Genomic DNA, 26,874 nt, shown 5'->3' on the forward strand with positions numbered 1-26,874 from the left:
TGAGGGCCGCAGTCCTGCATGTTTTCCAGCATACCCTGCTCTGACATATTCTGATTGGCTGGACACACCTGAACCAGGTAATCAGCCATGAGTAGGGCAAGACTATCTGGAAATCATGCAGACACACCGGCCCTCGAGGCCTGGAATTGCCCACCCCTGAACTAGACAGTGCACTGAACCTTTTTTCTTCAATGATTTGTGATCTTCACTGGTGTCCATGGATTACATGAAATCTTTCCACCTTTATCCACCTTTGTCATGGTAGGGAGAACACGTCAATGTAAGGGGGGGGTCATCTAAGATAGCACAAGGGGTATTGGGGGTTAGAAAAAGGAAAAATCTGCAAGACGCTGCCTGCATCCTTTCCTACTTTCGCCTTAATTACCTTTACATGTTGCTTAAGTGTTCTCTGTCCTCCGTAGAAAACAAATGAGCAGGGACATTTATGGACTCACTGGATTGTCTATGATATCTCAGAAGCTCCTGCAGGCCACTTTGCCTATTTCCCCCCACAGGCAGCTCATGTCCTCCTGTAACGGAGGTTGTGATTAAGGCTTTAAGTGTGAGGGGAGTGAAGAGAAGTCAATTTTCCAGTTTTATTTAATAACACATTTTGCTTTATTAATATTTGGTGCTACACTTGTGTTAAAAATGAAAATTATGAAAAAAAGTATTAAAAAAACAAACAGAATTTAAAAAAAGAGTCTTTATACAGAAACATGATTTAAGCTTATTATCCAGCAGCCGCCCAGCTATGTGTTTTCCCAGATTCTCCTATTAGGGCTGGAACCAGTACACAAGCTGTCAGCGCCTCCTGGTGGTCATCCAGAGTCACTGCTAGTCCTCTTAGGCCCCCAGTTTAAACCATGGTGTGTTTTCGGGGGCGTGACAGCGAGTCTGTCACGTAGATCAGGTGTGGGAGCAGAGAAGCAGGTGCAGCAGAGGATCCTGAGGAGCAGACGCTGATCTGACACCAGATCCTCTGAGGGCACCAAGCATGTCAAGACTGACACAAAAACAGCGGCATACATCCATGTCACTGTCTGCAGTTAGCCAGGTTCCCTCACAGTCTGCTGGAGTTTCCTGGTTCAGGCTCGGTGATCTGTTGGTCAACCACAGAGGCATTATCAAATACTTATTGTTTAACTTCAATTTGCAGAGATCCATAGCACATTTTCTGACCCTGACACTCCTGTCAAACACTTGAACATCGACAAACATACAACTGAAGACCTTCTTTCTGTATTCACACCATAACCAAGACAACTGAAACGTGCAGAACATTCCAAAAAGACAACACGGAGAACGGCAGGTTGAGAGTTTTTTTTTATGATGCCAAAAGACTATTGGAACAGTTTAGCCTTTCTGGAATGATCCGGATAATTTAAATAATTACATTACAAGGAGCAAATAGTTTTTCTGTGTGGCAGCCCCAGTGGATTTCAACTCTGGACTGTTGCTTTAAAAATACACATCGTTACACAATGGAGAGGAAAAAGATGTTTAGATTGATTCTTTTTCCTGTTCATGTGGTTTAGGAAAAACGGCTTCCCCACCTGTGGGAAGTGGTGCCAGTTTTATGCCACTCTCCTCCAGAGCCATGAAGCAGCTGCTCTGCTGTCCCGCCCCCACGCCACAGGTCATCACCATGATGGGACCTCTGTCTGCCTTCAGGTGAACCTGGATACTGTCCTGTACAAACACAAAGACACAGATCTTCCAATTCTGACAAAACCAGGCAAAGGACATCAAGAACGACCTGGAAGGAAACCCAAAAGATGATTTTGTGTGAAAGCGCATCAGTGCTGTCTTACCTCTTTAGGTGGAGGAACCTCCAGCTTGGTTTCTTCTGGAGCTTTGACCACCATGACGGTCTGCTCCTGGAAGACTTGAAGCCGGCTGATGTCTTCATGGGTCACGAACGCCAACGTGAAGAAAGGGTTAAGGAAAGCAGCTGAATGACAAACACATGCTCCTGAAACGCCACTAGCTGAACAGAGGAAGAGGTAGCAGGTTGGCCAGCTGTTGGATTTGAAGCAGAATAATGAGCTTTGGAAAAACGACTTCAACATTTCTTTCTGACGCAACTTCAAGATGACAGTGCCAGTCAGCAGGATGCTCTTGTTTAGTGTTGTGATGCTTTCATTTAGTGCAGTCATGCAGTTCATCTTTGTCATAGACTAAATGTTACCTGTAATTAGTTCATCTAATGAATCTATGTTCAATCTAAATTATTTTAAACCTAATTCTTACTGTAAAAAGTCTCATTTTGAGATATTATACTTTAAATTCATGATATTGTGCTAAAAGATCAAATTAACAACTAAAAATCTGTCTTTTTGAAGTTTTCCTGATCCAACAGACTTCCAACCTTTACTTTGACACCAACATGGGGGATTTTTTCAATCTCCAACGATTAACAAAAACTCAAGAACCAAACATCTGGTCCAGAATTCTCAAATTTAACAGAGAAAAACAGCAGAAACATTTTTCTGAGCAATCCAACAAATACTGACCACAAACTTCTTATTAGTACCATAATATCTGTTAACATACCTTATTCCACAGTTTACTGTCTGATATGATCAGTCCTCCACGAACAACAAAGTTTGACACTCCTGCTTTCATTTAACCTTTTGACACCTGAACTTTAGTTTAGAGTTTACATTCATTCGACTACTAGGACTAATTGTTTACACAATTGACAAATTCTGGTTCTGAATTGGAGAACAGCTGCCTGGTGCCGTTAAATTGAGCTTCCATAGTAATGTCTTCATTAGCAGTTTTCTCTGAGGTTTCTGCAGCGTTCAGCAGCCGTCCTGCTTCTGCTTCTCTCATGCTGCTGATGACTTGGAGCAAAGTTTGCATTTTGCAGGTTTCTGGGGGAAAATGTGTTTCAGGGTCTTTCAGGAGCCACAGTTGATACTTCTCCTTAAAAAGACACTCGTTGTTGAAGCTACATTTCACCAGAGCAAAGCTGAAAGCTCCACGCGCTGAACTGAACTCAATCTGCTTTACAGCAACAGAAACTCCCATCACCCATAGACTGAGGTTGAACTTCTGACACAATTTAAAATGGAGTCTCATGTTAAACCATTATATTTTATGTTTTTGAATCTAAAATATTGAAATTTGATGACTTTTCCAAACCTTTCCAGGAGATTTTGTTTTTCACAAACTTTTCAAGGACCTAGAAATTGCATTTTCAATTTCCTGAACTTTTCCAGGTTTGTCATGACCGTATGAACCCCGATCTAAAGATATGATAGGATATGCAGAGTTTTGAAGGTCGTCTGTCAGGTCGAACAGCTGCTGGGCACAACTTTTGATGAGACTGTCCAGAGTGTCCTCCACCAGCTTCAGGTTGTTCACCTCTTTCTGGATCTTGAAAACCCCCAGGAAGCTGGAGACGGGAAGCTTTCCTCTGAAGAGAAGTCCAGACAGAAATATTGATGAGTTCCTGAATTGTGTTTGGTAGAAAAATCCGGTGTCTGTGTTCCTAAGCACGGCGCTCTGATGATGTGCTCACATTGGCCTCCGCAATGTGTGTTCAAGCAGCCACTTCCAGTGAAAAGTCAATGTCTAAAGCCCCATTTCCACTGCAGGTCTTGATGCTCATATCCGATTTTCTGACTATATCCGATTCCGTTCTTAAGTGCGCGACACGGCCGCCCGCCGGAGGATTTTGTGTTGGAGGGGGAGGGGGGTTATTACTGTTCTCAGTCACTCTGTAACACCAAACATGAACGTTCATTGTTAGATTTCTATGAATATCACTACATGTTTTGTTTGGGAACTATTTTGTGCAGCACAATTTTACGTGTCTGTATAAACAAAGGCGGAGCCTCCTGCCCCGCGTTCTTCATGGGTGTCAGGCTTCACGGCTACCAGAAAGGTGACGGTGTCTGCAGTCTGTTTATTACTGAGCAATAAATAATATTCTGAGAAGATGTCTGTATCAAAGAGCACAGGTGAAGCCTCGCATGCAGCTAGAGAGCAGAAGAATCAACACGCACCCCCAACACACGTGGGTGCGCTCCTTCCTCCAACACACACAGCATGCTGACACACATACACACAGTCATTGTACAACACCTGTATAGTTAGTCAGATAGGAAGATAGTTAGTTGTTACTGTTATTTGTCAATAAAGAACACTGCATTGTAATTGTATTTATTTCTGATGCGGCCGCCGGGGGATTTTTTTTTGGGGGGGGGGGGGGGGGGGTGTCTGCGGTTAACCGTGACACCGCGGCCCCTGGTGGTTCATCACTGCGGTGATCAAAAATCTGACACCGTCACAGCTCTAAGTGACCCGTATCTGATTTCTGCATTTACATTATACAATGCTGAAACTATCAAACGTAGACGTTCTGAGGACTACGTAGCAGCATTTCCACCTTCCGCGGACATCCTTCGGACTTTAGTGTGACAGCGGTTGTCATGGAGGCAACGCTGCGACGGAAGGAGGCGTTGCCTTGGGCGCTCCAAGTCAGGATGAGGCAGGAGAGGGGAAACGCTGGAGGAAAAAGGAGGGCTGCTCGGCCGGCTCATGTGCTCTCTCTGAGTTTTGAATGAGGAAGTGTTTGCAGACGTGCTGTACTAACAGTTTGATCCAAGTGTTGAACCTTTCCTGTGCGATGACTTCTCTTTTCCGACCGTGGTCAGAAACACCAAAAGGCCGAAGGTGGATTCTCCTTCGGGGTTCACTTTCCCGTTCGGAACAATCAGCAGGTTAAGAAAGACTCCAAAACAGTTCTTTTGGGGGAGACACCTTATTTTTATTACGGTTCTCCGTCACACTCTCCCGCTTTTCGCTCACACCCCCAAGCAACACAACACAAGCAAAGAAATAAATGGCCTCTAGCCTGTTCCAGAGCAACGGTGTCCCGCTTCATTAAATAACAGCGGTTTCCGACTACGGTCTGAGGCTGAAAGGTAACACGCTGACAGCAAAATCAGCACACAAAAAGCACCTTAATAAGTCATGTGATCTCAGTTGGTGGTGTCCTGAGTTGACATCACTGACGTACGACTCGCATTTACTGGGGAATATCTGATTTGTCTGCTTACATGGCACACGCTAATGCACGTATCCGATTTGTTTCTGATTTATTTCCACATATGAGAGAGGCCTGTATCCGATCTGAGAAAATCAGAATCCATGCGCTTTTGTCCTGCTTGCACGTTCACCAATCATCTCCGATCTGTGCCACATGAGAGGAAAAAATCGGAATTGGGTCACTTGAACCATGCAGTGTAAAGGCGGCCAAAGAGCATGCACATGCCTTTCAAGCACCAACAAGTCAAGTTCACAAAGCTTTCCACACAAAACATGCAGCCACTGAATGCTCACTGAAAGTTAAACCAGCTGAACTTTAACCAATCAGGGACTTGGATTTGGTACCGACGCTTGGATAGCAGCCTGTTTAATTCACGGAATAAATAAATAAGTGCGCACGGCCATCAGTCTTATATGGGAATAGATTGCGCCTCTTCAACTATTCATCTTCCACCTGCGAGTACAGACACTAGTATCTGGTAGCCACACAACTGTGTGAACACTGTATGCTAGAAGCACATTCAGGGCGTCTTTACTGTGCTTCACACACCCAGTGTGGATGTAGTGTAAGAGTTATTTGCCGCTTTAACGGGTGAAGCTGTCAAACTATTCACCAACCTAAACAAATGTCCCGTTCAGTCTGCCTCTGTGTATGATGACTACACAGCCAGATGTTGTCAAAAACTTAAAATGATGGCTTGTTAGTCAGATGGAATACTCAGAAGACGCTGGGATGTGTCTTCACCGAAAATGTGACTCAGGAACGTACAGAGAAAAAGACGAAGCAGGTGAGCAGGCGGGCAGAAAGACGGCCGAGGACAGACATTTTATATAAAAGTGAACCCTAATCCATGTTCTCACACACACAAGGCGCCTGAGATGTTTACTCACATCCACTTGAACTTGTTAGCAGATTGCCTCTCAAGCAGACTGATGCCTTCAAGCACATTGGTGATGTCATAGACACGCCGCCGCCGTGTGTTCAGGCTGGTGGTGACGTCCCTCAAATCTAATGCACCATCCGGTGTGTTCTGAAGCAGATCCAAGAAACGCTGTGCCAGCAGTCCCAGAGACACATCTGACAGACAAAGAGGAAAAACAATGACTGACAATGCTGGTTCATAAGAAGCTTCACTTTCATGAATCCTCCTAGTTGAACTAAATGTTGTATTTAACGCTCTTTTCTGAAGCCTTAAAAGTAGCTGGTCGCCCGTAAAATATTCACCGCCTCTAAGTGAAGCTGTCCCCACCCGAGTTTTGACGACCAACGTATGTTTCATTTGGTACCTCACAGCAAATAATCTGTGAAATGAAAGGATAAATTCACATTCACTTTGAGACATATTCAGCTCCTTTTTGTACTGTTCACAAACGAGGAAAGCAGGGAGCCCGTCTGACGGGAACGGTCGCCGTTTGCATCTCCGTGGTCTTTTCAGCCGTCACTGAATTTCAAGTGTGGAACTCATCCGATACTTGCGGTAGCAGGGCTGCGATCACTAGAAAATGCTGAGACTGCTTTGCGCTTCAAGAAGAATGAAGGTAGTCATGTTACTATTATGACATGATAATTATGTAACACTGACTGTGTACGTTTGGAAATCGGTTACCCATGGCACAATCTTGCATGAGTGGCCAAAAAAAAAAAGAAATTGCCATTTTTACCCCCGCATTTTTTCTAGACTAAAACTGGCATTTTCCTGATGTCTGGAAAATGTATATAGAAGCCCCTACTTTTCCAAAGTTCCAGTGGGGGGTGTCTTTGGAGCTCAGCTTGGTGGTGTGGTAGCCTCCTACTTTCTCCTTAGTAGCCTCCTACTCTGAAAACTGTTCTTTATTTCATGAGGAAATACTTGTTCTGTTGTCCTGCTCTCCTCTCCATGTCCTACAAGCTCACATGGGTTGACACAGGCCTCATCAGCCAACAGGGGGAGCCCTGGAAAACTCATCACATCAAACGCATGAAAAAAGCAGGACTTCACAGCAGGGGGCTGAAGATGAGTCTGAGGTTTGAGCAGCACCTGGACTCTGCTCTGGTACATGTCAGAATGAGAACAGAGAGAATCACTTACCTTCTCTGGAGGACGCCTTGGTTTGAATGGTATTCATCTGCTGCTGAGTTCTGCTGTAAAAAAGACAAACGATTCACCAAACCAACAAAGCCCCTTCTCCTCCCCCCATCCATGTTCAGGAACTTCACTTTTCATCTCTATTATCTGACATTTTCTGAAATCTTCACATCGGTTTGGCTGTGTGAGATTACTTCAGAGGGTTAATGTGTGTGATTGCTTCCGAGGGTTAGTGTGTGTGATTGCCTTTGAGGGTTAATGTGTGTGATTGCTTCCAAGGGTTAGTGTGTGTGTGTGTGTGATTGCTTCCGAGGGTTAGTGTGTGATTGCTTCTGAGGGTTAGTGTGTGTGTGTGTGTGTGATTGCTTCCGAGGGTTAGTGTGTGATTGCTTCTGAGGGTTAGTGTGTGTGTGAATACTTCTGAGGGTTAGTGTATGTGTGTGTGATTGCTTCCGAGGGTTATTGTGTTGTGATTGCTTCTGGGGGTTAGTGTGTGATTGCTTCCGAGGGTTATTGTGTTGTGATTGCTTCTGGGGGTTAGTGTGTGATTGCTTCTGAGGGTTAGTGTGTGTGTGTGTGTGATTGCTTCCGAGGGTTAGTGTGTGTGTGAATACTTCTGAGGGTTAGTGTATGTGTGTGTGATTGGTTCCGAGGGTTATTGTGTTGTGATTGCTTCTGGGGGTTAGTGTGTGTGTGAGTTTGTTCCTGCAGCAGAGCTGTGAAGAGTTGTATACATCTGGGGGGTGGGATAAATCACCTGGCTGTCTTGACCTCTGGAGTCCCTTTAACATACGATTCATCCTGTTGAGAAAACAAATAGAATAAAAGTTGTATGGTTAAAAAAATTTTTAACCAAATAATTTCCCTTCATGTGTGATTTAAGAAGTGCTTTTACTGCAGAGACAGCAAATGACAGTGAACAACGAAGGGGGGGTCTAAGGGAAGGGATGCCAGTTTAGCTTAGTCAGTTTGTTAGTTCATTTTAGTATTTTCCTATTGAACTCTATGTATTCATGATCCTTTTGATTTTATGTTTCACTTTTTCAATTACTGATACGAAGCCCATCAAGATGACTGTTGTGAATTTGGGTTATACAAATAAAATTGAATTGAATTGAACAACACCAACCTGATCTGCAGCAGGAGGTTCTTCTGGGACGGAAATCTTGGGTTCGAAGGGGATAACACCTCCACCTTCACCCTCACAGTCATCATCGCCTCCAGCAGCCCACTGATCTTCATCCTCAGAGGATTCAGCTCCCCAGGGACTGACCAGAGGCCCATCCAGGCAGTGGGGCATTATGGGAATGGCTTCGTTGCTGACTCCATTCTTGGAGATGTCCTCTGGCAGGAAGTGGTCCTCACAGATCAGGTGCTGCTCGGTGGAATCCTGCTTGTCTGTTTCCCTCAGAGCTGCCAGCCACACCTGCACACGCCAGAGTCTGCTTCACCTCTGGTTTCCACAGCACATGCCCTGACATTTTAAGTAACGCGACGGTAAAAATGCAATGTTCATTGTAACTATTTCCTACAAAAGGTATTCAAAACATTTACTGTGACTTCCTAAAAAAGCTTGAATATTTAGGAGACAGCATGAAGCAAAAACTGGGAAGCAGATCATCCATCACAGAAACGTCACAGCTGCTGCAGCCGGCTTACAGGATGCTTTTTGATGCCACCATGAAGGTTTTAGAACTTCTCTTCTACAGTAAAACCTTCCAGTTGAATGTGGAGAACTGGTGCCGTCACACTCTCTCTCTGGCCAGTAACAGATTTTTACAAGAACCGGAGAAACCACTGACTCCTGACTCTCCCTGTTTATTGTAACGCAGACATGCCAGCACTTTAAACGTATTGAGTGTGTTTGCATCTTAATACTAGGGGGGGTCTGTCAGGCTGATTCATGATAAACTGGTCTAAATTTAGACCCACACTTCTGCTTTGCTGCTTCACTCATTCTGACTCTATCGGACTAGTGCCTTGCTTTAAAACAAAGGCAGAAACTGGGGCAGCAGCGATGCATCTGAAAGTCAAACGTAATGATAAATAGCTTTTCATGCAGAGTGAGGCTGGACTACATGTTAAGCACTGCGCATGCGCGCAAACTCACAACATCGTGCTTCTGACATTCTAATCTGTGTGAGTGAATCAAGTAACGAGACCATTTCATGTATTTTAGCATGTTTGTACACAAAGACACGAACCGAACACAGAAACCCAGTCACACTTCGGTGCAGCACCGGCTGAGCTTTGCGTCGTGGTTTTGGTTCCGGGCTGGCTCTAGTATGTTACCCAAAACGACCGTAAACCCGTAGTACCGGCGGCAGAGTACAGAGCCTTGTTCTGGAGCGGGGGTCCCACCTTCACGCGTGCGGGGTCTTTGGGGAAGTCGAAGAACCGTTTCCGCGGCCGGTTGAAGACCGCCCTGCTGCCAGCCGCCTGGCGGTTCGGACACCCGGACACGACACACTTCACCATGCCGACCGTGACCCAGCCGAGCAGGCCGAACAAAGCCGAACCGCGAGTCCCTGGAAGGTTTGTTTATGTCCCACGGGGCGTCCGCTTCCAGCACGCGAGTTACCTCTGAACCGGAAGTAGAACTGCCCGAGCTCAACAGCGCCATCTGCTGGCTGTATGGATGCATGTGTGTATGTATGATTTAAGATGGAAATAATATTTATTCAGATTCTTGCCTCTCTTGCCAAAGAAAAGATAAAACCCACAAATACCAACCCAATAGAGTATTCAGTATCAAATGCTCGTTTCCATCTCAATCATTTTGAACCATCCACTTCTGAGGAAATAAAGGAATCATAAAATGTCTAAAACAAATTGGCGTCAGGCCATGACAAAAAATAAAACTGACATCATCAAAGAAATTGAACCCACTGTCATCAACTGAAAATGCTCCACGGCGTGCGTTAATTTCGTGATAATGCCCACGAAGTGGGCATTATCAGAAATTAACCCTTACTTCATTTTTGAACGTGAAGTATCGGATCGGGACTCTGTGTCAGCAGATACTCAAAATTCAGTTCAATTCATTTTTTTTTCTATAGCCCAATTTTACAACAATAGCTGTCTAAATGGGCTTCATACCAGTAATTGTATAATAAAAATAAAATCAGTCACAAAATACAATATGTAATTGCTAAACTAAACTAATCAGACAAAGCCTGACTGGGCATCCCTCCCTTAGAGGGGTCCTCAGAGTTTTTGTGGAGGGCCAAATTAGGAACTCAACATTAGACAGGGGGCCAATTTTGGTGAAAAAAATGGATAAAGAGAAAAAGTTGTTTTTAATAACTTTAATGACCGAGTGTCATTTGTACAGTTAACCAGACCCTCCAGATGTTTTCCAGAGGTTGCTGCTCAGATCTTGTACTTGTTTAGTATTTGCATCATTTGACAGAATTATTTCTTCAGACTTTTTCTTTTGCTCTGGACAAACAATGTCAGCTCCTTACATAGTTTTACAAACTCCCCGTCACTGAAGGACTTGCTTTGCTGGACCGTTTCCAAAGGCACACCGTAGCTACTAGCTTCTGTCACAGCTTAACTGGATTCAGACATTTTTGTAAACATCTGCTGTGCAGCACAGCCTGGTTGTAGTTGTTGGAGCTTTTTGTTGTCCTCCTCCTGTAAATTTGTTATAGTTTAATGATTTTTAACATAGTCATGATTTACATTGAATTTTTTGAGCATTGCATTTTCCTGCTTGCAAAATAGACACATGACTTTATTCAGCCCTTGAGGTACCACAAAGTAAGCATTTGTCCACTTAGCTAGAAAACGCCTTTTCTCCTTGCCAACACAACGTTTTCCCTCAAAAGAACCTGCTCTGCCTCTCTTTTATTGAGGGCCACAACATTTTTTTGAACGGGCCGCCATTGGCCCCTGGGCTGCACTTTGAGAACACCTGCCTTAGCCCTTCTTTTGTTATGTGTTGCCCCCTAGTGATGATCTGTAGGATCTGTTTCTGCAGGTTGGCTGTGGCCTCTCCTGAATTGGTCACAGCTGCCTGCCATTATCTACCCTAGCGTCCTTCCTGGACGGTCCATTCTGTGTTTGGTGTTGGACTGTTTCTATGCTGTCTCATATGTTTGTCATTTCGAGTAAATCCTTGAAACTTTCTGGATGTGTTTGAGTCTTTCACATCTTCTCCTCTTCCATGGGCCACAGGAACATGACCTACGGGTTACTTGAATCTCCTTGAATATCAGACAGTATCAATTCCACCCCGAGAGACAACCATTGAACATGAGAAAACCATGTGTTTTTTGTCCTTACAGCCATCTTTCATGTGACCAAAAATCGTGAATCCAAAAGACAAACCTACACTTAAAACTTTACGTGTTATTCAAGTCAAATCATTGTTAACATTAGCTAAATGTTCTGTAGTTTTACCTCTAACAGGAATCCTGCTTTTCTTAAGCCTTTCAGAGTGAAGTATATCCACATGCATGATTATATATTACCTTTGGCTCACTAAAAAGTTTTTTTCGCAGTTCATTTTGCTACCTGGAAGTGAGACAACTTGATCTCTGAGGCTCCGCCTTTAGCTCCTTGCGAGTGCCGCCCATTTCATGATGTCTTCATAGAGTTGGCCTCAGCAGCGTGTCTGCCTCCCATCCACAAAACCAAACAACATCCAAACTTTTGCAAAGATAGATGTGCACATAAAAGGAAAGCGTTTAGCCGATCACTGTTTTCTTTGTGGAGAAAGTGTGTGTGTGTGTGTGTTAGCCTGGGGGCGGAGCTGACAGCACAGACACTTCCTGGAAGGGGCTGTTCTCACTTATCTAAGTCACAATGTGAGAACCTGCTCCGTGCTGTGGATTGGTACAGGCTGGTTTTTGGAGGAATACTCAGATGGATCAAAATACTTTGTTGGGGGTTGTTTGAAAATTTAACCCTTGTGCTATCCTAGGCACTTTAACGTTGGGAGTAGGGTCATCTAGACCCACTAGACAGTGCTCTGAACCTTTTTTCTTCAATGATTTGTGATCTTCACTGGTGTCCATGGATTACATGAAATCTTTCCACCTTTATCCACCTTTGTCATGGTAGGGAGAACACGTCAATGGAAGGGGGGGGTCATCTAAGATAGCACAAGGGTTAAAAGCTCAAAGTTGACTTTTCACATTATAGATCAATTTTAGATCAATTGACGATGATGTTCAGTACATTGAGAAGGTAAAATCTTGCTTTGCCTTCCAGAACAATACAATTCATGATCAATGTTAAAACACAAGATTTATTCAGAGATGCCAACACCAGCGCAATGGAATTTGTACAAATTTCACAAGTCAAATGAAAAATTCACATTGCAACTCATGAGCATAAACGTACAGCAGAAACATGAACAAACTCATGCCGTGGTCAGAAAACTGCAGCTGAAAACAGAAAGTCATGTATAAAAGAGAAAAACGGATCATATCACATAATTTCAGATTGATTTGTTTTGCATTTGAGGAGTTAGTCTTTGTTAATACACAGTTAGCTGATATCCAGATTACCGGCTGAGCATAAGTGATAGAATTGTGCTTTAAGTCGTGTAATGAATGACGAGTCTGTGTGTCTGATGAGGAGATGGAAGCTGCAGACACACAGCTCTGAGCAGACCAGAGGCAGAGGGACATCAGTGAAAGCAAAAACATGAACAGCAGTTTAAAAGGAAGGTCTCCTCTTCTGTACAGTTTGGGATGCCTGGAAAAGTGGATTTACTGCTTGAACTGATTTGAAAAAGTTTAAGAGTTGGCGTGTTCCCTAACCCTGACCCTCTAGTCCAACTCAAACTCAGCAGTCAGTCTGCATGTCCTTCTTACACCTTCAAAGTGTTCAGATGCTAAAGACCTGCTGGGAGTGGGGGGTCCCCCTCATGCACAGACATGTATGCTCGATTCTTCCAGTTTTTAGGAAAGATCTCTGCTTTCACAGGGGAAAGGCAGGTCACCTGCTCATCACAGCCCCACACTCACTCTTTTCTCTATTCAACCGATTCCATATGCTTAGGACTGAGGGTGTTGGAGCCCCTGGAACCCGCCCTCCCCTGTGCATGCACAGCAGACCCTCCAAAGACAGACCAGGATTTTGTAGAAGGGACACACAGACTGATGTTTTGACCATTCTGAAGATCTGTGCAGGACCTCACATCCTGCAAACTTCAAGGTTTTAAATGAGAACATCTGTGAGGTGGGGGGTCAAAGAGGGCCAGGGGTTACGTTTGCTCCACTTCACTCCGTTTTTCTGCCCCAGCTGCAAATGCTGCAGGATTTCAGACCTGTGTCACTGACGTGCAGGTTTAGTGCACGTGGCTTTTTTTTCCTCTTCTTGCAGAAGATTTAGGAGCAGTTCTGCTGCGGCTCAGATGCATGACTGAAGAGTGCAATCTCCAGTGGGAATGCTTGACCCTGTAAGTCCAGTAAGCTGCATATCTTCAGCCTTCAACGCCTCTTCCACAATAAAACATCCAAACATGGAATGAGGTCGCTCAACGACAGAACCACAGTCCGCCCCCCCCATGTTCCATTCTGATACATGACTGTAGGAAAAGGCTTGTACAAAACGCAAGACAGTTCATAAAAAGATCTGCAGCTCTTTTCTATTTGAATTCATAAGAAATTGCATATACCCAAACGCTTCTTCCCATATAGATTGCATCTAAAGGACTATTCAGTCTGGTCATATGGATATTGCTGACACGCTGCCCGTTAGCTGCTCAGGTTAAATGACTTCAAATAAACTCACAATGGCAGATTGTCTCCAACATTTTCTGCAGTCCCTTCGGGAAACTCGCACCCACAGGACAGGACAGGAACAGCACCGCTCGGGGGGGGGGGGGGGGGGGGCACCAGAGGGTCTCCGTGTGGTGAAGTTTGACACGCTTCTCGTAAATTTACAGTAACGTCCACACGGAGACATCAGAGCGGCTCTCTGTGTTTCGTGTTCACGTTGAACATCAAAAGAATCAGGCTTACTTAAAGAAGTGTACAGCAGAATGTTCAAACATCAGCAGCTATGAACAGAATATCACATTAGATCACATGAACATGTTCAAAATGTTTAAAACAACAGTTTCTGTAAAGCAAGGCAACAACAACCAACAGAAAGAGACACAGATGGACGCGGAGCGTACTTGACAGCAGCATGAGACTGTCTTGCTCCCAGTTTGGTTTGGAGGCGTGGCCTGACTCAGACTTGGATGCCCTGAACTGCCTGCCTGATGTTCTCCAGCAGTGCCTTGTTCTCCGGACTCTGGTACTGATCCTGGTGGGTGTACATGTCTGTCAGTGTGCTCACATACGTGTCAAAGTTCTGCTCATTCATAGGTTCCTGTGGGGAGAGGAAACTGTCAGGAAGCAGGTGGACACCAGCTGCTGCACACAGGCGTGAGCAAAACTGTACTCCAGGCAGAGTAGTGTTACTTCAAACAGGATTACTTTTCTTTGATGAGTAATGACACAAATGTAGTCTGGTGTAGATAAGAGTAATGACTCTTCATCACAAATTTGATCAAGTTAATGTTAAAAAAAAGTAAGACTACTCTTAGGAGAACATTTCTTTCAAAAATGTACTCGAGTAAATGTAACTGAGAAAAAGTCACTTGTTCCCAACCACCACAGGTGGTTTCTATCAGACAGTGAGGTTTGGAGGACGGACGGGAGGAAGAAGCTTCTCCTTTTGTTCTTTTCTAAAACAACTGAATTTGAGAGAGTGGTCTAGGAAACACAGATCCATGCAGAAATCAGGAGGGGGGGCTAGCGCATGGAGAGATGGGAGGATCATGTCAGCGTATGAAGACCAACTTAGAACATGAGAATTGATGGGACACTGATGTGCAGATGGTAGGCAGCTGATCATCTCAGTAACTGTTCAGCTTTTCCTCACAACTTTTCCACGAGTTTGAAGTAAGATACAAGCTGATTCCCAACCAAGCCATCATATCAGATCTAGTCTCCACTCTGTAGCTCCTTCGAACTCCTTCATGCCATTTCAGCTCCTTCAGCAGATTCCTGCTCGCTCTTTTGGTTCTTATCATCTCTGTGGTTTCTGAAACATGAAGCTGTTTTAGAGGGGTGTATCGAGTAATCAGTTAATCGATTTATCCAAGCAGATCAATCTGTCTGAGGCAAGTTGTTCATTGAATCAAATCAAATCGACCTTACCATTCAAAAATTGCTTCAAAGTTAAAAATGTTAATTATATCTATCTTGGAAAATACCATTTGGATTGAGTCACAGTAGGTTTGTTTTACTATCAAGTAAAAACGACCAAGTGCTTCAGCGGACAACACACACGTGATGTCATCAAACACGGATCAGTCCATCATTCCAGTCCAATGTGTGGACAGACTGTGAATAAAGTCATGTGACCATCCAGTGTCTAGAATGTTCTAAGAATGTTCCCTTTGGATTCTTTGAATGTGGAAAAACAACAGTGGTGAACTTTAGGAAACTAACATGTGAATGGATTTGACATTCATTCTAGTTTACTTGTTGGTTTGGACACAGATTTCATTCAGAATCTGGAAAACTGTTCAGTAGCAGGAATTTCTGTCTGAGTCTCACTGCTGGAAGTTTGGATGAAGATGATCTGGATCCACTCTAGATCAGTGACTATGGCTATGAATCGTATCAGTAACCACAAATTATGACATGAATTCAGTCGTTGAAACAAATCATCACAATCAAAGTGTATTATTATCATTTGTGCTCTTTGAAATTTTCAAGCAGCAAAGATCATTTACATTTTTTATGAAAGACCAAACTTGCAGCAGCTAAACTCAGATTTGAAAAGTGTTTAGACTTTTAATGCATTATAATTTAAATTTAAAACGATTTGGGGGGGGGGGGGGGGGGGGTTATGATTGCTTTCTATACATGTTTTGGGGCAGAGGACAGTAAGTTAGATTAAACAAAAATTCAGTCTTCTTGCCTTTAACATGTTCAACTTGTTTTCATCTTTTTCATTTATTTACACTCAAGGTAACTTATTTATGACCTCTTTTCCTTTCTAGACATTTTCCTGTTTGAGCCTTTCTAAAGCATGATGGTTCGCTCTATTGCATAATTATTAGAAATGACATTAAGGCCTACAGACAACATTTCTAAATGTTCACTGTCATCCTCTGAGGGACAAAGCATCACTAAATCACTTTATTGTCATTTGCATTGACACTCTGCAGACCCTGAAGATCCACAACAGTTGTGTGGGAAATACAAACCCTTACTTTGGTTTTGGGGCTATTTGAAGGCAAATAAAACCTTTGATTGACACTGGTGGTGCTTCATAATACTTTGCTCTTAGTTTTGACCTCCACTTGGAATCCCTTGAAAGGAGGTGAGACCCTGCAGGATCTGTGTGCAGCTGTGATGTGCAGAAGCCACAGTGAACGCAGGAGTTACAGGAGGGGATGACAGTGCAGAGAGAAGGGTCATTAGGTAAAGGATAAATGTGTCTCTTACTCTGGGAGGCATCTGCAAACAGCAGCTATGCTTTACTGGGGCCTCTTTCTGTGGCAGCGGTCTCTACAGGAGAGGAGAAGTCTATTATCGCGCTGGATACACAGCTTCACAGGTAACAGCGAGCGGGGAGAATCACACACAGTCTGCCTTCTCCTCCAGCTCTGTTCCCACTGCAGCCCAGAAGCCCACTTGCACCTTTTAATTAGATCTGATGGAGGAGCCTTTATGACACATGAAGATAATCTCAGACTCACTTCTGAAATAAAAGACACTGAAAGCTGGGAGGAGGCTACTTTAGCTCAGCACGTTGACATGACAACACATTTTGACAGCAGATGCACTGCGACAACACTGAATAACTATAATCCAACACACCTCCATCATCTGACAACACTGTTGCTGCAGTGCAAGCTTCTGCTTCCTGCCCGCAGGGAAAAGTTACACAGAAAGTTAAGGGGAAAGCTATTTGTCACATTGAACTGCAGCATCAAGATCCTCAGACCCTTTCTGGATGTTCTGCAGAAAACAAAAAGTCAATAAACACACTTTTGAAGGTGGGCTACGTGGCAGGTGTCCCTTCAATTTCCCCATAACACAGTGAAGTGTCACGTGCTCCTCTGGGTTTGCATCTCTGGTGTTGTCACACTGATAGAGGTGTATTTTCCTTAGCAGCTTTGCTCTCTTGTTCTCTCCTTTTTACGCTCTCTGTTTCCCTCCTCTGTGCTTTGCGGGGCAGACAGGCAGTGTATGTTTCTGCTCACGCTGCGTATGGTGAGAATATGCAGACAAACTCTGAAGAAAAGAGCTGCAGCAGTGTACTGTCAAAATGTTCCAGGCATTTGTTTTCCAACGTGCTTGTTTTTGTCATTTGCAGTGAGTTGAGCTCTCTCAGCCGCCATAGAACCTTGTGTGGTAACTGTTGTGATGTTGAATCAGAGATTCACATCAAACCTTTCTGGATCCAAGGTATGCAGTGTGAACAGAGCTCTGGGCGAGTTTTTACAAGGTTTCTCCTGCGTTAAAGAGAGCAGGATCCTTATGCTTTCTTGCACTGGCATGAAGTTATCAGCAAACTCAACCCTAATATAACTGACCCAAGTCTCCATCCCAAAAAATGTCAAAACAGCCATGAGCACGTCACCAAAGCGCGAGAGGGCAGTCTGTGAGGTGTTGGAAGCACAGAAGAAGCATGAGCCTCTGAGAAAGAGGAGGTGACAACAGAAAGAAGCAGATGAAGAGTGTTGTTGAAAAAACACCTCCCCCTTCAGCCAAAGGTACACACATCCAAAACAAAAATGAAAGATGACAGACTGACTGCACCACAACACTCTACCGCAAACACAGCCCCTTGAAAGGTGGTCAGAGATTCTCACACACAGAAACTCAGCAGTTTGAAACAGAAAAGTCTGTCAAGTGGAAAGAAAATGGGTTTTTTAATTCTAATCACTGCAGGAACATCAGTGCACTTTCAACCATTTCTTTCATTTTTTAACGTAAAGGAAAAAGCTGAAATGAATGAAAACAGTCTTCCTTTTGTTGGCACAAGCTAAAACACTGGGAAGTTATCTTCTTCAATCTCACCCAAACATTTTGTTAAGACAATCCTACAAGTATTTCCTTTTACTTTTCTGGGTCCTTTTTCCTGGAGGATGTAGAGTGAAGCTTTGATTATGGCAAATTGAGAAATGACATGATGTGAATTCCTGCCCCCCCTGGTGCTGCCGGACTGTGGGCTCACCATGTGCGGCAGCTGGATGTTGGCCAGGCTGTTGATGAGGGACTGGCTGAGGTTGGCGAGCTCATGCAGCAGCGAGTCGTTCTGCTGCTCCACAGCCTTGTTCTCCTCCTCCATGGACTTCAGGTTGGTCTCCATGGTGGTGATCTGCAAGACAACAAGGACTTTTCATATTTAGAACCTGGTGAAGGTGAAAGAAAAGCATGTTGTTAACAGACTGAACGTTTCCAAAAATGTTCCGACTTATGTCAGACATGAAACGAAGACTTTTCTCAGGGTTAAAGAAGCAACTCAATCTTAAGATCAGCAGGTTTGATGCTGGATTGGAAGATTCAACATTTCTTCCTCTCCACCTTTAAACTAAATCCTGGACAACCGCAGAAGTCACAATAGTGGCCGGTATGGAAAATGAGAAAAACGAACTCTTTGTGACTCTCTTTACTTTGTTTGAATTCAGATCCTTAACATGAAACAACCAGGAGGGGCACAGGAACTGAGGATGAAGGAAAATAATGAAAATGAAGAAATGAACTACAGTCTGGAATAGTTTGGTGTGAGCAGTTCCTGCAGACACGTCAGAGCTTCCAATCTGCAGATCTGTTCACTGGTCCGCCCACAGACATTCATGCTTCATGAATTCAGAGCTGGCCCTCCCTCTTCTTGCCTGTGTCCTCAGTTTGATCATGTCTGACTCCACTTGATTGTTGGACTCATTCAGATCTTTGATTTCTTCGTCAAGCTGTTTGATTTCCTCGTCGTTTTCAATGCCTGAAACAAACAGGACAAAGGTCGGTCACTGCCACCCTTCTGTTTCTGCAAGTCCAGTCCGGAACACAAAATGACCTTTGCTTGCTCTTTGCTTGATTGTCAGCATCTCCACGCCGCTCATCCTGGATTTCTTCATGGCTGAGGTGGCACGAGGACAGCCGGACAGACTGGAAGACAAAAGTTCCTTTTATTCCTCATCCTCTCGTTTCTACCCGAAACGTTTCATAAAGCAACTCCTCCAAATATTTAATACGTTTATTTCAGTTTTGATTTAGACTTAAACCTAATTCGGAAGTTTTTATGCACATTTAAATCAACTGAATGGCATTTTTCTTCTTCTCCTTGTTTCAGTCAAAAGAAGGAAAGGTGTTGAATCTGGACAGGTCACCTCCGGTGGGTCAGGAAGCTCCCGCTGACGTGTCCAGAGCCGTCGCAGCCTGGAGTTGGACATGTCATGCCATCTGTCTTCCCAGATTTCCACACAAACTGAGAGCCGTTAACGTAGCTGTCTTTCTGCCTCTTTGCAGCCAGGGGGCAGCCTGATGCACTGCGATGAGAGGCGTACTTTCCTGTCACATGACCCTGTCCATCACAGCCAGGAACCGGACACCTGAGCCAAGGGAGCGAAAGTGAGACCCTGAAAGACCTTACTGGCTTTGTCTAATCTCCAGTCAAATATTAAACTGGATCTAAAACACTGTGACAAATGCTTTGCAGAGAGAGAATGACAGAATTTTCACTTAAAAAGGTCATAAATCTGGAAGCATTTGAAACAACAATGTTCAGCATTTTTGGTCTCTTAATCCACTGTTTCCTAGAATGTAAGACGTTTGATTAGGACTAATATTTCTTTGGTATAACTGAAAGTTATTGTTGTTTCTCCACACAGATCTGGAGATGGTCTGATCCAGTGTTAACTGAGGTAGGGGGTTGCAGGTCAGCGCCTCCAACCCCACAGTAGAGCCTGAACACCGTCAGCAAGTGTGAACCTCTCACTTGATTGGCTCCTGCTCATCCTTGTCCTCTTTGCTTTGCAGGATTTTAATGCCGCTCTTTTTTGCCCGTGGACATCCGGACAGACTAAGACAAAGAGAGGTCAGGGTCAGACAAACATGGACTGGGTCTTCACTGAGGCTGCAGGTGAGGGTTTCTGCACCTCCTGTGAGAAGCGTAGTTTCCAGTGATGTGTCCTGAGCCATCGCAGCCCGGAGTTGGACACCTGAATCCCAGAGAAGGACAGAGGGAGAAGAGAAGTGTCTGAATCCTTTTAAACTGAATTCAGGATGGGTTTTGTTTTTCTCTGTGTGTTGGTTTCAGACTCACCGCAGCTCCTGGGAGTTGGTCGGCAACATGTTGCGGATATTTTTGTCGATCAACTGACAACTGGACAGGCTGCAAAAAGACACCAACCTTTAGCTCAGTGTGCAGACACTTTTCTGCATATTCATAAAACTGTTTCAGGTGTCCTCGTCTCTGGGACAGGATCCATGGTAATGAACTATGCCCAAATGAGCTCTGATCAGGATGGAAAAAAGCAAAAAAAAAAGTGCTGAGCCCCTCTGGTCCTCTGACTCTAATCTCTGAAGAAGCTCCTGCGGCTCCTCACTATCCCACTTTACCACTTTACTACTTTACCGTTTTACTACACCACCTGCCAGACCAGGAGGAATCAGAGGAAAGCAGCTCTGGATCAGACCGGACCAAGCAGACAATGAAAATGCTTCACAACAGTCATCATGTCTTTTTCTTCATGATCATGACATGACTGATCTAAGTTTGAAAACATAACAAAATATCAATCGAAACCTACTAATAACCAATAAACATAAAGTCATGACGTTTCTAAATGAGAGTTAATAAAGGAAAGATTACTGCAAATTCAGAGGTTTGTCCAGTAGACTTTTTCCCATAGTGACAGTTGAACATCCAGGGCATGATGTTCATGAAAAAAACTCCAGCCTATGTTTGTCATTTCTGCCCATAAGAGCAGGTTTATCCTCAGGATACCCTTCTTGACACAACACTGTCCTTTAGGGACCGGCGCAGAGGGGCTCAGACACGGGCCCCCTAGTGGCTACATAGTTGTGCAGTTGGTTTAGAAGGTTTGAGCTTTTGTTTCTGATTCTCTCAGTTACATTTTGTTAAGTTGGCCCCATTTTAATTTATGGTCATGCCATTTTTGTGTTGGGTGAAATAAAACCTCTAATTTGAACATCTTTTTTGTCCTGTGACTCAATCTCACCTGAGTGGACCCTGACAAAAGGTGTCAGAGTGATTTAAGCCCACCCTGAGCCCAGGTTTTTCCTCAATTTTTTTTTTGTTCTTTCCCCTTTTTCTAATTCTTCATCCTCTTGGATTTTGAGTTATGCAGCATAGTGGACGTCTCCTTCTCCATCTCTGTGTCTGTGGTGGGGGTCTGGTGCACGGGAGAGTGGTTGCTCCTGGATCTTTGTCTGACGGTGAGGCTCTTGGATGCCTGGATCGGCCGGGTTGCTGCGCTGTCTGCCCCTAGCCTTGGGGTGTGGGGTGGGGGGCCTCCTGCCTTTGCTGGAGCGTTCAGTGTGATCAAAGTTCACTCTAAGAGGCACACATTCATTCAACCCACCTGCTTATCCACCTTTGCACAAACACCAGCATGGGTATTGTTTTTTCTCTTTTTCCACACCCCTCCTCATGAATATCGGTAATGGGAATATTATGTGTACCTGTCTATGTGCAGAAATCATGGGAGATAAATCTTTAATCGTTGATGCATGATCATACTTCTAACCTGTAAATAGTTGTGTGCAGACTCTTTTTTTTGTTTGTTTTGTTGCTGTGTGAACTAAATTATGTAATTTAATTTACTTATGACACTTTTCTGTTTTAACTTTGTGATACCGACTACCCCCCACTCTAACCCCTTATCCCCCATCTCTGACATCCCACTCTGTTTCTTTCTCTACTCTTTTGCTTCTTTTTTCCGTCCGGTCCAACAAGGAATGCATACAAATGTAATTTTCATAAATAAATCTTAGCCTCAAATACAAAAGGGGTTTATACAAATATACACTCAGTCTGTCTGACGATCCATAAATCTCTATTGTAACAGTAAAATCTGTCCAATACAAGAGGCACTCAGCTCTGATCTGCTTGCACAGCTGTTGGACAGGACAAGTTAAAAAAAATAGAAAAGTGGACGGAATATGAGAGTCAAGGATGGCCTAATACCCCAGAAAATGACACAGGAGCAGTCAGATGAGGATCAGGAGGAAAATGGAGCTTCTGGAGGGTTGGACAGCTCTGAGGACACAGGTGGCAAGCCAAGTGTTGCAGACCTGGTCTCCATCTTTCCTTCTCACATGAGTCAGCAGGAAGCCAGAAATGCCAGGCAAATGGAAAAAAGTGATTCAGAGCACTCCAGCACCAGTTTCAACTTCTACGATTGGAAGTTCAGGCGTGTACCACCTCAACACCTGAACTGGTTTTACCAGAGCCTGAACTGTCTAACTGAGGACCTCTGGAGACTGCTGATACTTCTCATGTAATGTAATGTGGCTGATGATCCAACACGCCAACCATCAGGTCAGTCCCGTCTGTATGAGCCTCAACTAGAAAAATTCACAGACAATGGTGATGTGGAACATTTTCTAATCACATTTGAACAAATCGCACTAGCATAGCATAGAGAATGGGGTTTCCATCCCATCAAGGCCAGAGCTGCATATGTACAAATGGATACTGATGATGCTAAAACTGTGATTTCTGTCAAAGTTTGACATCAACCCAGAGAAATACAGACAAAAATGTCATTCTCTGGATATGAATATTGATGAAAGCCCAAGAGAGCTTCATGCCAGGCTCAAAGAGCTTTACTTGAAGTGGACCCAGCCAACAGGTAAAACTGCTAATGAAATTGGTGAACTGATCATTTTGCAGTAATACTTGAGGATGCTTTCGCCTGAGCTACAGGTGTGGATACGAGAACACAAACCTGAGTCTGCAGCGGAAGCTGCTGAGACAGCAGAGGTGTTTGTTGCTACAGAAGACAACCCTTTTTCTCATTACACTGATTTCCAGCTTACGTGATGAGCTCTTTCTTGCTCTCCTTGCAGGGGGAGTATTTGTGGTGTTTGGAGCTGGGCGTGGTCACCTCTGCCGGGTAACGCTGCTCCTCCAGCAGCTCCTGGAAGGGATCCAGCTCGTCACTCTGGAGCATAGAGGAGAAGCAAGCAGACTGCAGCGCATTACTGAAAATGAAAGGTTCACAAACCTTAACAGGAGATGCAATAACAACACAAAATCCTGCTGGAGCCGTGACTACAGAGACTTATAAACACATTGACCCTGCCCATATCATGACACCCACACCTCTGTTTGGCGCAAACTCATCTGTGCTCTATAGACTGAGGGGAGGGAATGGGGAGGTTAACCAAAGAGGCTTAGTTAAGTCTTCACAGAATAATGACATCTACAGTCAGTTTTATGTCTTATTTACTTGGGAGGATAGAAACCCCACCCCTCACCTCCTTGTGCTCGTCCCCCAGCCGCTTCATTTTGGTGTAGTCCACCGGCAGGTCCCAGCAGTCGCTGTCGCTCAGCTGATAGCAGCGGCTGCTGAGCAGAGCGTGGCGCTGCGGCGACATTGGCTGCAGCGGCGTCAGCACTGTCCCGCTGCCCTCTGGACCACCAGGCTGACCCTCCAGGTCCAGCTCACTGCCATCATCCAGATCACCAACCGGACTCTGTTAGACAAGTTTAGCATTTAACAATCATACTGAAAGCAGTGGGGGTGCTTTATTGTTATTTATTTGACGTTTGCTCATAAAGTTTGAGTGACTGATCCTCCTGGCAGAAAACCAGGTTCGTGCTGCTTCTACTTCCTTAACCCCCCCTCCATCCAGATAAAACACTGTCTGGTTTCATGTTTGAAGCTTTGCCATGTTCAGACTTTTCTTTCACTGATCTCCCCAGCCTGCCTTCACCCAACAGTACATATAGGCTCCAGCAACCCTGTGACCCTGAGGAGGGTTCAGCGGGTTCTGAAGATAGATGGATGGATTATCTGTGGCGCAGGTTTGTTGAAAGCAAATGAGGATTCATGTTTTTCCAGAACCGGGGTGTCAAACTCAGTAGCTCAGGGGGCCAAAATCCCAAAAACGGTGAGGATAAACTTGTTGAACACACTAAAGCTAAACTTTAAAACGTTACTTATTTATACATAAATATGAATAAAAATAGACAGAAAATGTTATTCCAGAATAAATCAACTTAATCTTAAATATCATTTCTCTCCATAAAAATATGTCCTGGCAAAATTACACAAATTAAAAATAGGAAAATGCTTCTTAACAAAACAAACTACACCTGGAAATGTGAATTTGTGCTTTTTAGTAATGAACCTAATTCTGTTTTCTTTACTCGTGTGTCATTTGATCAGAGCTGAACGTCTGGCATCGTTTTGTGTCACACAGTTGGTTTGTGTTTGCTGTGAGGTTCTGTGTTGTGGAGATTCTCAGGATGGACTGCAGGTGATCATCAGTGAGACGACAGCTGTCTGCTGTTTAGTCAGTCTTCATCACTGAGAAGAGCTTCTCTCAGAAATGTGCATCCAAACATGCAGAAAGTTGGAGCCATATGTAGACGGAGCTGGGGCATTTCTGCAGGAATGGAGAGAATAAACTGTCCTGCAGTGTCGTACTTTAGCTCAAGTGTGTCAAAACTCTGCAGCTCCATCAGCTTTATCTGAATCTGCACAGGTGCAGTTTCCACATCAGCAGCAAACGGGTGGTGAAGCAACTCAGAATTCCTTCTCTGTGTGCTCAGCTTCTCAGCAAAGTGTGTATTTGATGTTTGTCTCATAGCGCCGTCTCAGATTCTATTCTTTCATTACAGCCACATTAGCTCCCCACAAATGAGACACAAGGGGTTTACCAGTGATGTCAGTAACATTTATTCTGCCTCCATTTCTCTGTTTTCAGAATCAACGTTTTCTCTCCAGAACCCTGAGGACTAGCGTTCACCAGGGCAGCTGAAGCGCTGCATTGTGGGATCTGCAGTTGATTCTTTAATCAACGCTACATTTCGCCGGGCCATTAATAACAATAATATGAAATGATCTGGTGGGCCGGATGTGGCCCGCGGGCCTCTACTTTGACACATGTGGTTTAGAAGAACCACAGCAGCTGACATCCAGATCAGAAAACTGACCCGGTTTGTCAGAGCAGCCGCTCAGCTGACCATCAACGGATCATCAGACTTCACAGTTTGATGCTATTTAAGTTGTGAGGGAAACACACTTTGGTGTGACTTTGGAGGGGATATCAAGCCTGAAACTAGCAAATTTTATGTGTTACATGCTGAACATGAAACACATGAAACACCCCTGAGGTTTCTTCCGGATCCCTTTTTTTTAGGAGTTTTTCCTTACCTCTAAGGAGGGTCTGAGGGCAGGGATGCCCAGTTTAGTTAAAGTTTAGTATTATCCTATTGAATTCTATGCATTTATGATCCTTTTTGATTGTATGTTTACCTGACAATTACCTGTACAAAGCCCATTGAGACAACTGTTGTTGTCAATTTGGGCTATATGAATAAAGCTGAATTGAATTGAACATGAAACAGGTAAGTGTGGCCACTTCTTTTGAAGGAACCACCCTATCCAACACCCTGAAACATTCATATAATCGATGCTGATCACCAAGAAAATCCCCAACCCCACCTAACCTGCAAGGCCAGTAATTATGAGATAGTCCTTTGACACATTTCACAGCTTAACTATTCAAACTTAAAAATATGACCATTTGATCAAATATTAATTCAATTTTAGTTTTGCAATAACCAGGCCTGAACATGAACAAAGCATCATGGAAATGCATCCTTGCACATCTTTGCTGTCCTGTTGGGACACGACCTCTGCTCCCTACACCTGCCAGTAGAAAGGAGGCGGGGCTTGCACTAAAAAGAGTGGGGAGTGCTGCTTTCATGGGTGGAAGAGTTATGTTAGACCAGAGCTTCAAACATCTCAAAGTGTCTCTGGGGGAGACACTTAACCCTGACGGGGTGACACCTGATGGGTAAGCGGCAGGCCGCCACCAAATAGGTGTTTGAATGTGTGTAAATGAATGACTGAGCAGCGGTGTAAAAGTGTTTTGAACAGCAATAGGTAGACAATGACCATACAAGAGCAGACCACTTACCCTGAAATGTTTTAATGTGTTTCTAAAAATACACCATTTCTAGCCCCCCCACCTGTGAAAGCAGGTCCTGAGGCTTCCCCCCCAAGGCATTTGGGAGCTCTCGACACCTGGTGGACAGGTTGAGGATGGCTGTAGCTGCCATGTGGGCCGCCTCCATGTCATGGGTGTAGTCAAAGCTGCTCTTGCTGCAGGTGCTGCTGGCACTACTGCCCCCTCCACCCCCTCCTCCCCCACAGCTCAGGCTGCTGCTGCTGGGGGCGTAGCTGCTGGTGGTGCTGCTGGCAGGGCTTGTCTTTCCGTAGCGCTTTGCTGCAAGAACAAACACACACATGCACGCCTAGCATGAGGTGGAGCCAGTCAGACAGTCTGCTGCACCACCAACATGCGGATGAGATCCACAGACAAATGCAAAGGTCAGGTCCACACTAAACTACTGTCTCTGTGCACAGCTGCTTCACTGAAAAGACTTAAAACATTGTTAAATGCTTATTGTCCAAGAAAATTTCTTTTTCATGCCAAATGTACTTCATTTTCAGATGTTATTATCTCTCTCAGTAAAAGGAAACCTGCAGAGTATCGTGTCTGAAAGATCATTTGAC

At 44.3% G+C, this 26,874-nt stretch overlaps 2 protein-coding genes and 1 long non-coding RNA gene across 11 annotated transcripts in view; 1 reads left to right on the forward strand and 2 right to left on the reverse strand.

Moving 5' to 3' along the window:
* Positions 1 to 594: 594 nt before the first annotated feature.
* e2f6 (E2F transcription factor 6) lies at positions 595 to 9,741 on the reverse strand. 2 transcript variants are annotated; one of them, XM_011492094.4, is made up of 9 exons: positions 9,489 to 9,741; positions 8,257 to 8,553; positions 7,885 to 7,928; positions 7,131 to 7,180; positions 5,953 to 6,139; positions 3,275 to 3,424; positions 1,815 to 1,929; positions 1,557 to 1,692; positions 595 to 1,102 (listed from the first exon to the last, which is right to left on the reverse strand). In XM_011492094.4, the coding sequence occupies exons 1-9, from the start codon at positions 9,603 to 9,605 to the stop codon at positions 1,089 to 1,091; spliced, it is 1,110 nt and encodes a 369-aa protein (XP_011490396.3). In that variant the 5' UTR covers positions 9,606 to 9,741; the 3' UTR covers positions 595 to 1,088. The 2 variants fall into 2 exon arrangements, with proteins under 2 accessions (XP_011490396.3, XP_004083993.3); XM_004083945.5 differs by having other exon boundaries at positions 7,131 to 7,183.
* A 2,623-nt stretch (positions 9,742 to 12,364) lies between these two features.
* Positions 12,365 to 26,874, reverse strand: part of myt1la (myelin transcription factor 1-like, a) — a 56,744-nt gene continuing 42,234 nt past the window's right edge. For 3 of the 8 annotated variants that reach the window (XM_023952976.2, XM_023952974.2, XM_023952975.2), the window contains 12 exons: positions 26,328 to 26,584; positions 23,603 to 23,821; positions 23,162 to 23,313; positions 20,421 to 20,489; positions 20,254 to 20,316; positions 20,094 to 20,177; positions 19,486 to 19,707; positions 19,173 to 19,264; positions 18,994 to 19,097; positions 18,333 to 18,476; positions 16,595 to 16,657; positions 12,365 to 14,462 (listed from right to left, as the gene is read on the reverse strand). In XM_023952976.2, coding sequence (XP_023808744.1) covers positions 14,322 to 14,462; positions 16,595 to 16,657; positions 18,333 to 18,476; positions 18,994 to 19,097; positions 19,173 to 19,264; positions 19,486 to 19,707; positions 20,094 to 20,177; positions 20,254 to 20,316; positions 20,421 to 20,489; positions 23,162 to 23,313; positions 23,603 to 23,821; positions 26,328 to 26,584 — 1,610 coding nt within the window. In that variant the 3' untranslated portion in view covers positions 12,365 to 14,321. The remainder of the gene's footprint in view (positions 14,463 to 16,594; positions 16,658 to 18,332; positions 18,477 to 18,993; positions 19,098 to 19,172; positions 19,265 to 19,485; positions 19,708 to 20,093; positions 20,178 to 20,253; positions 20,317 to 20,420; positions 20,490 to 23,161; positions 23,314 to 23,602; positions 23,822 to 26,327; positions 26,585 to 26,874) is intronic. The other 5 variants (XM_078943104.1, XM_023952977.2, XM_078943106.1 and 2 more) reach the window with 3 other exon arrangements.
* LOC144990196 (uncharacterized) lies at positions 19,264 to 21,309 on the forward strand. Its single transcript, XR_013654187.1, has 2 exons — positions 19,264 to 19,726; positions 19,987 to 21,309. It is a non-coding gene; the product is annotated as an uncharacterized LOC144990196 (long non-coding RNA).

Source organism: Oryzias latipes, chromosome 24 (genome assembly GCF_053564925.1).
Source record: "Oryzias latipes strain Hd-rR chromosome 24, Olatipes_Hd-rR_3.1".
NCBI classification, from domain to species: Eukaryota; Metazoa; Chordata; class Actinopteri; order Beloniformes; family Adrianichthyidae; genus Oryzias; species Oryzias latipes.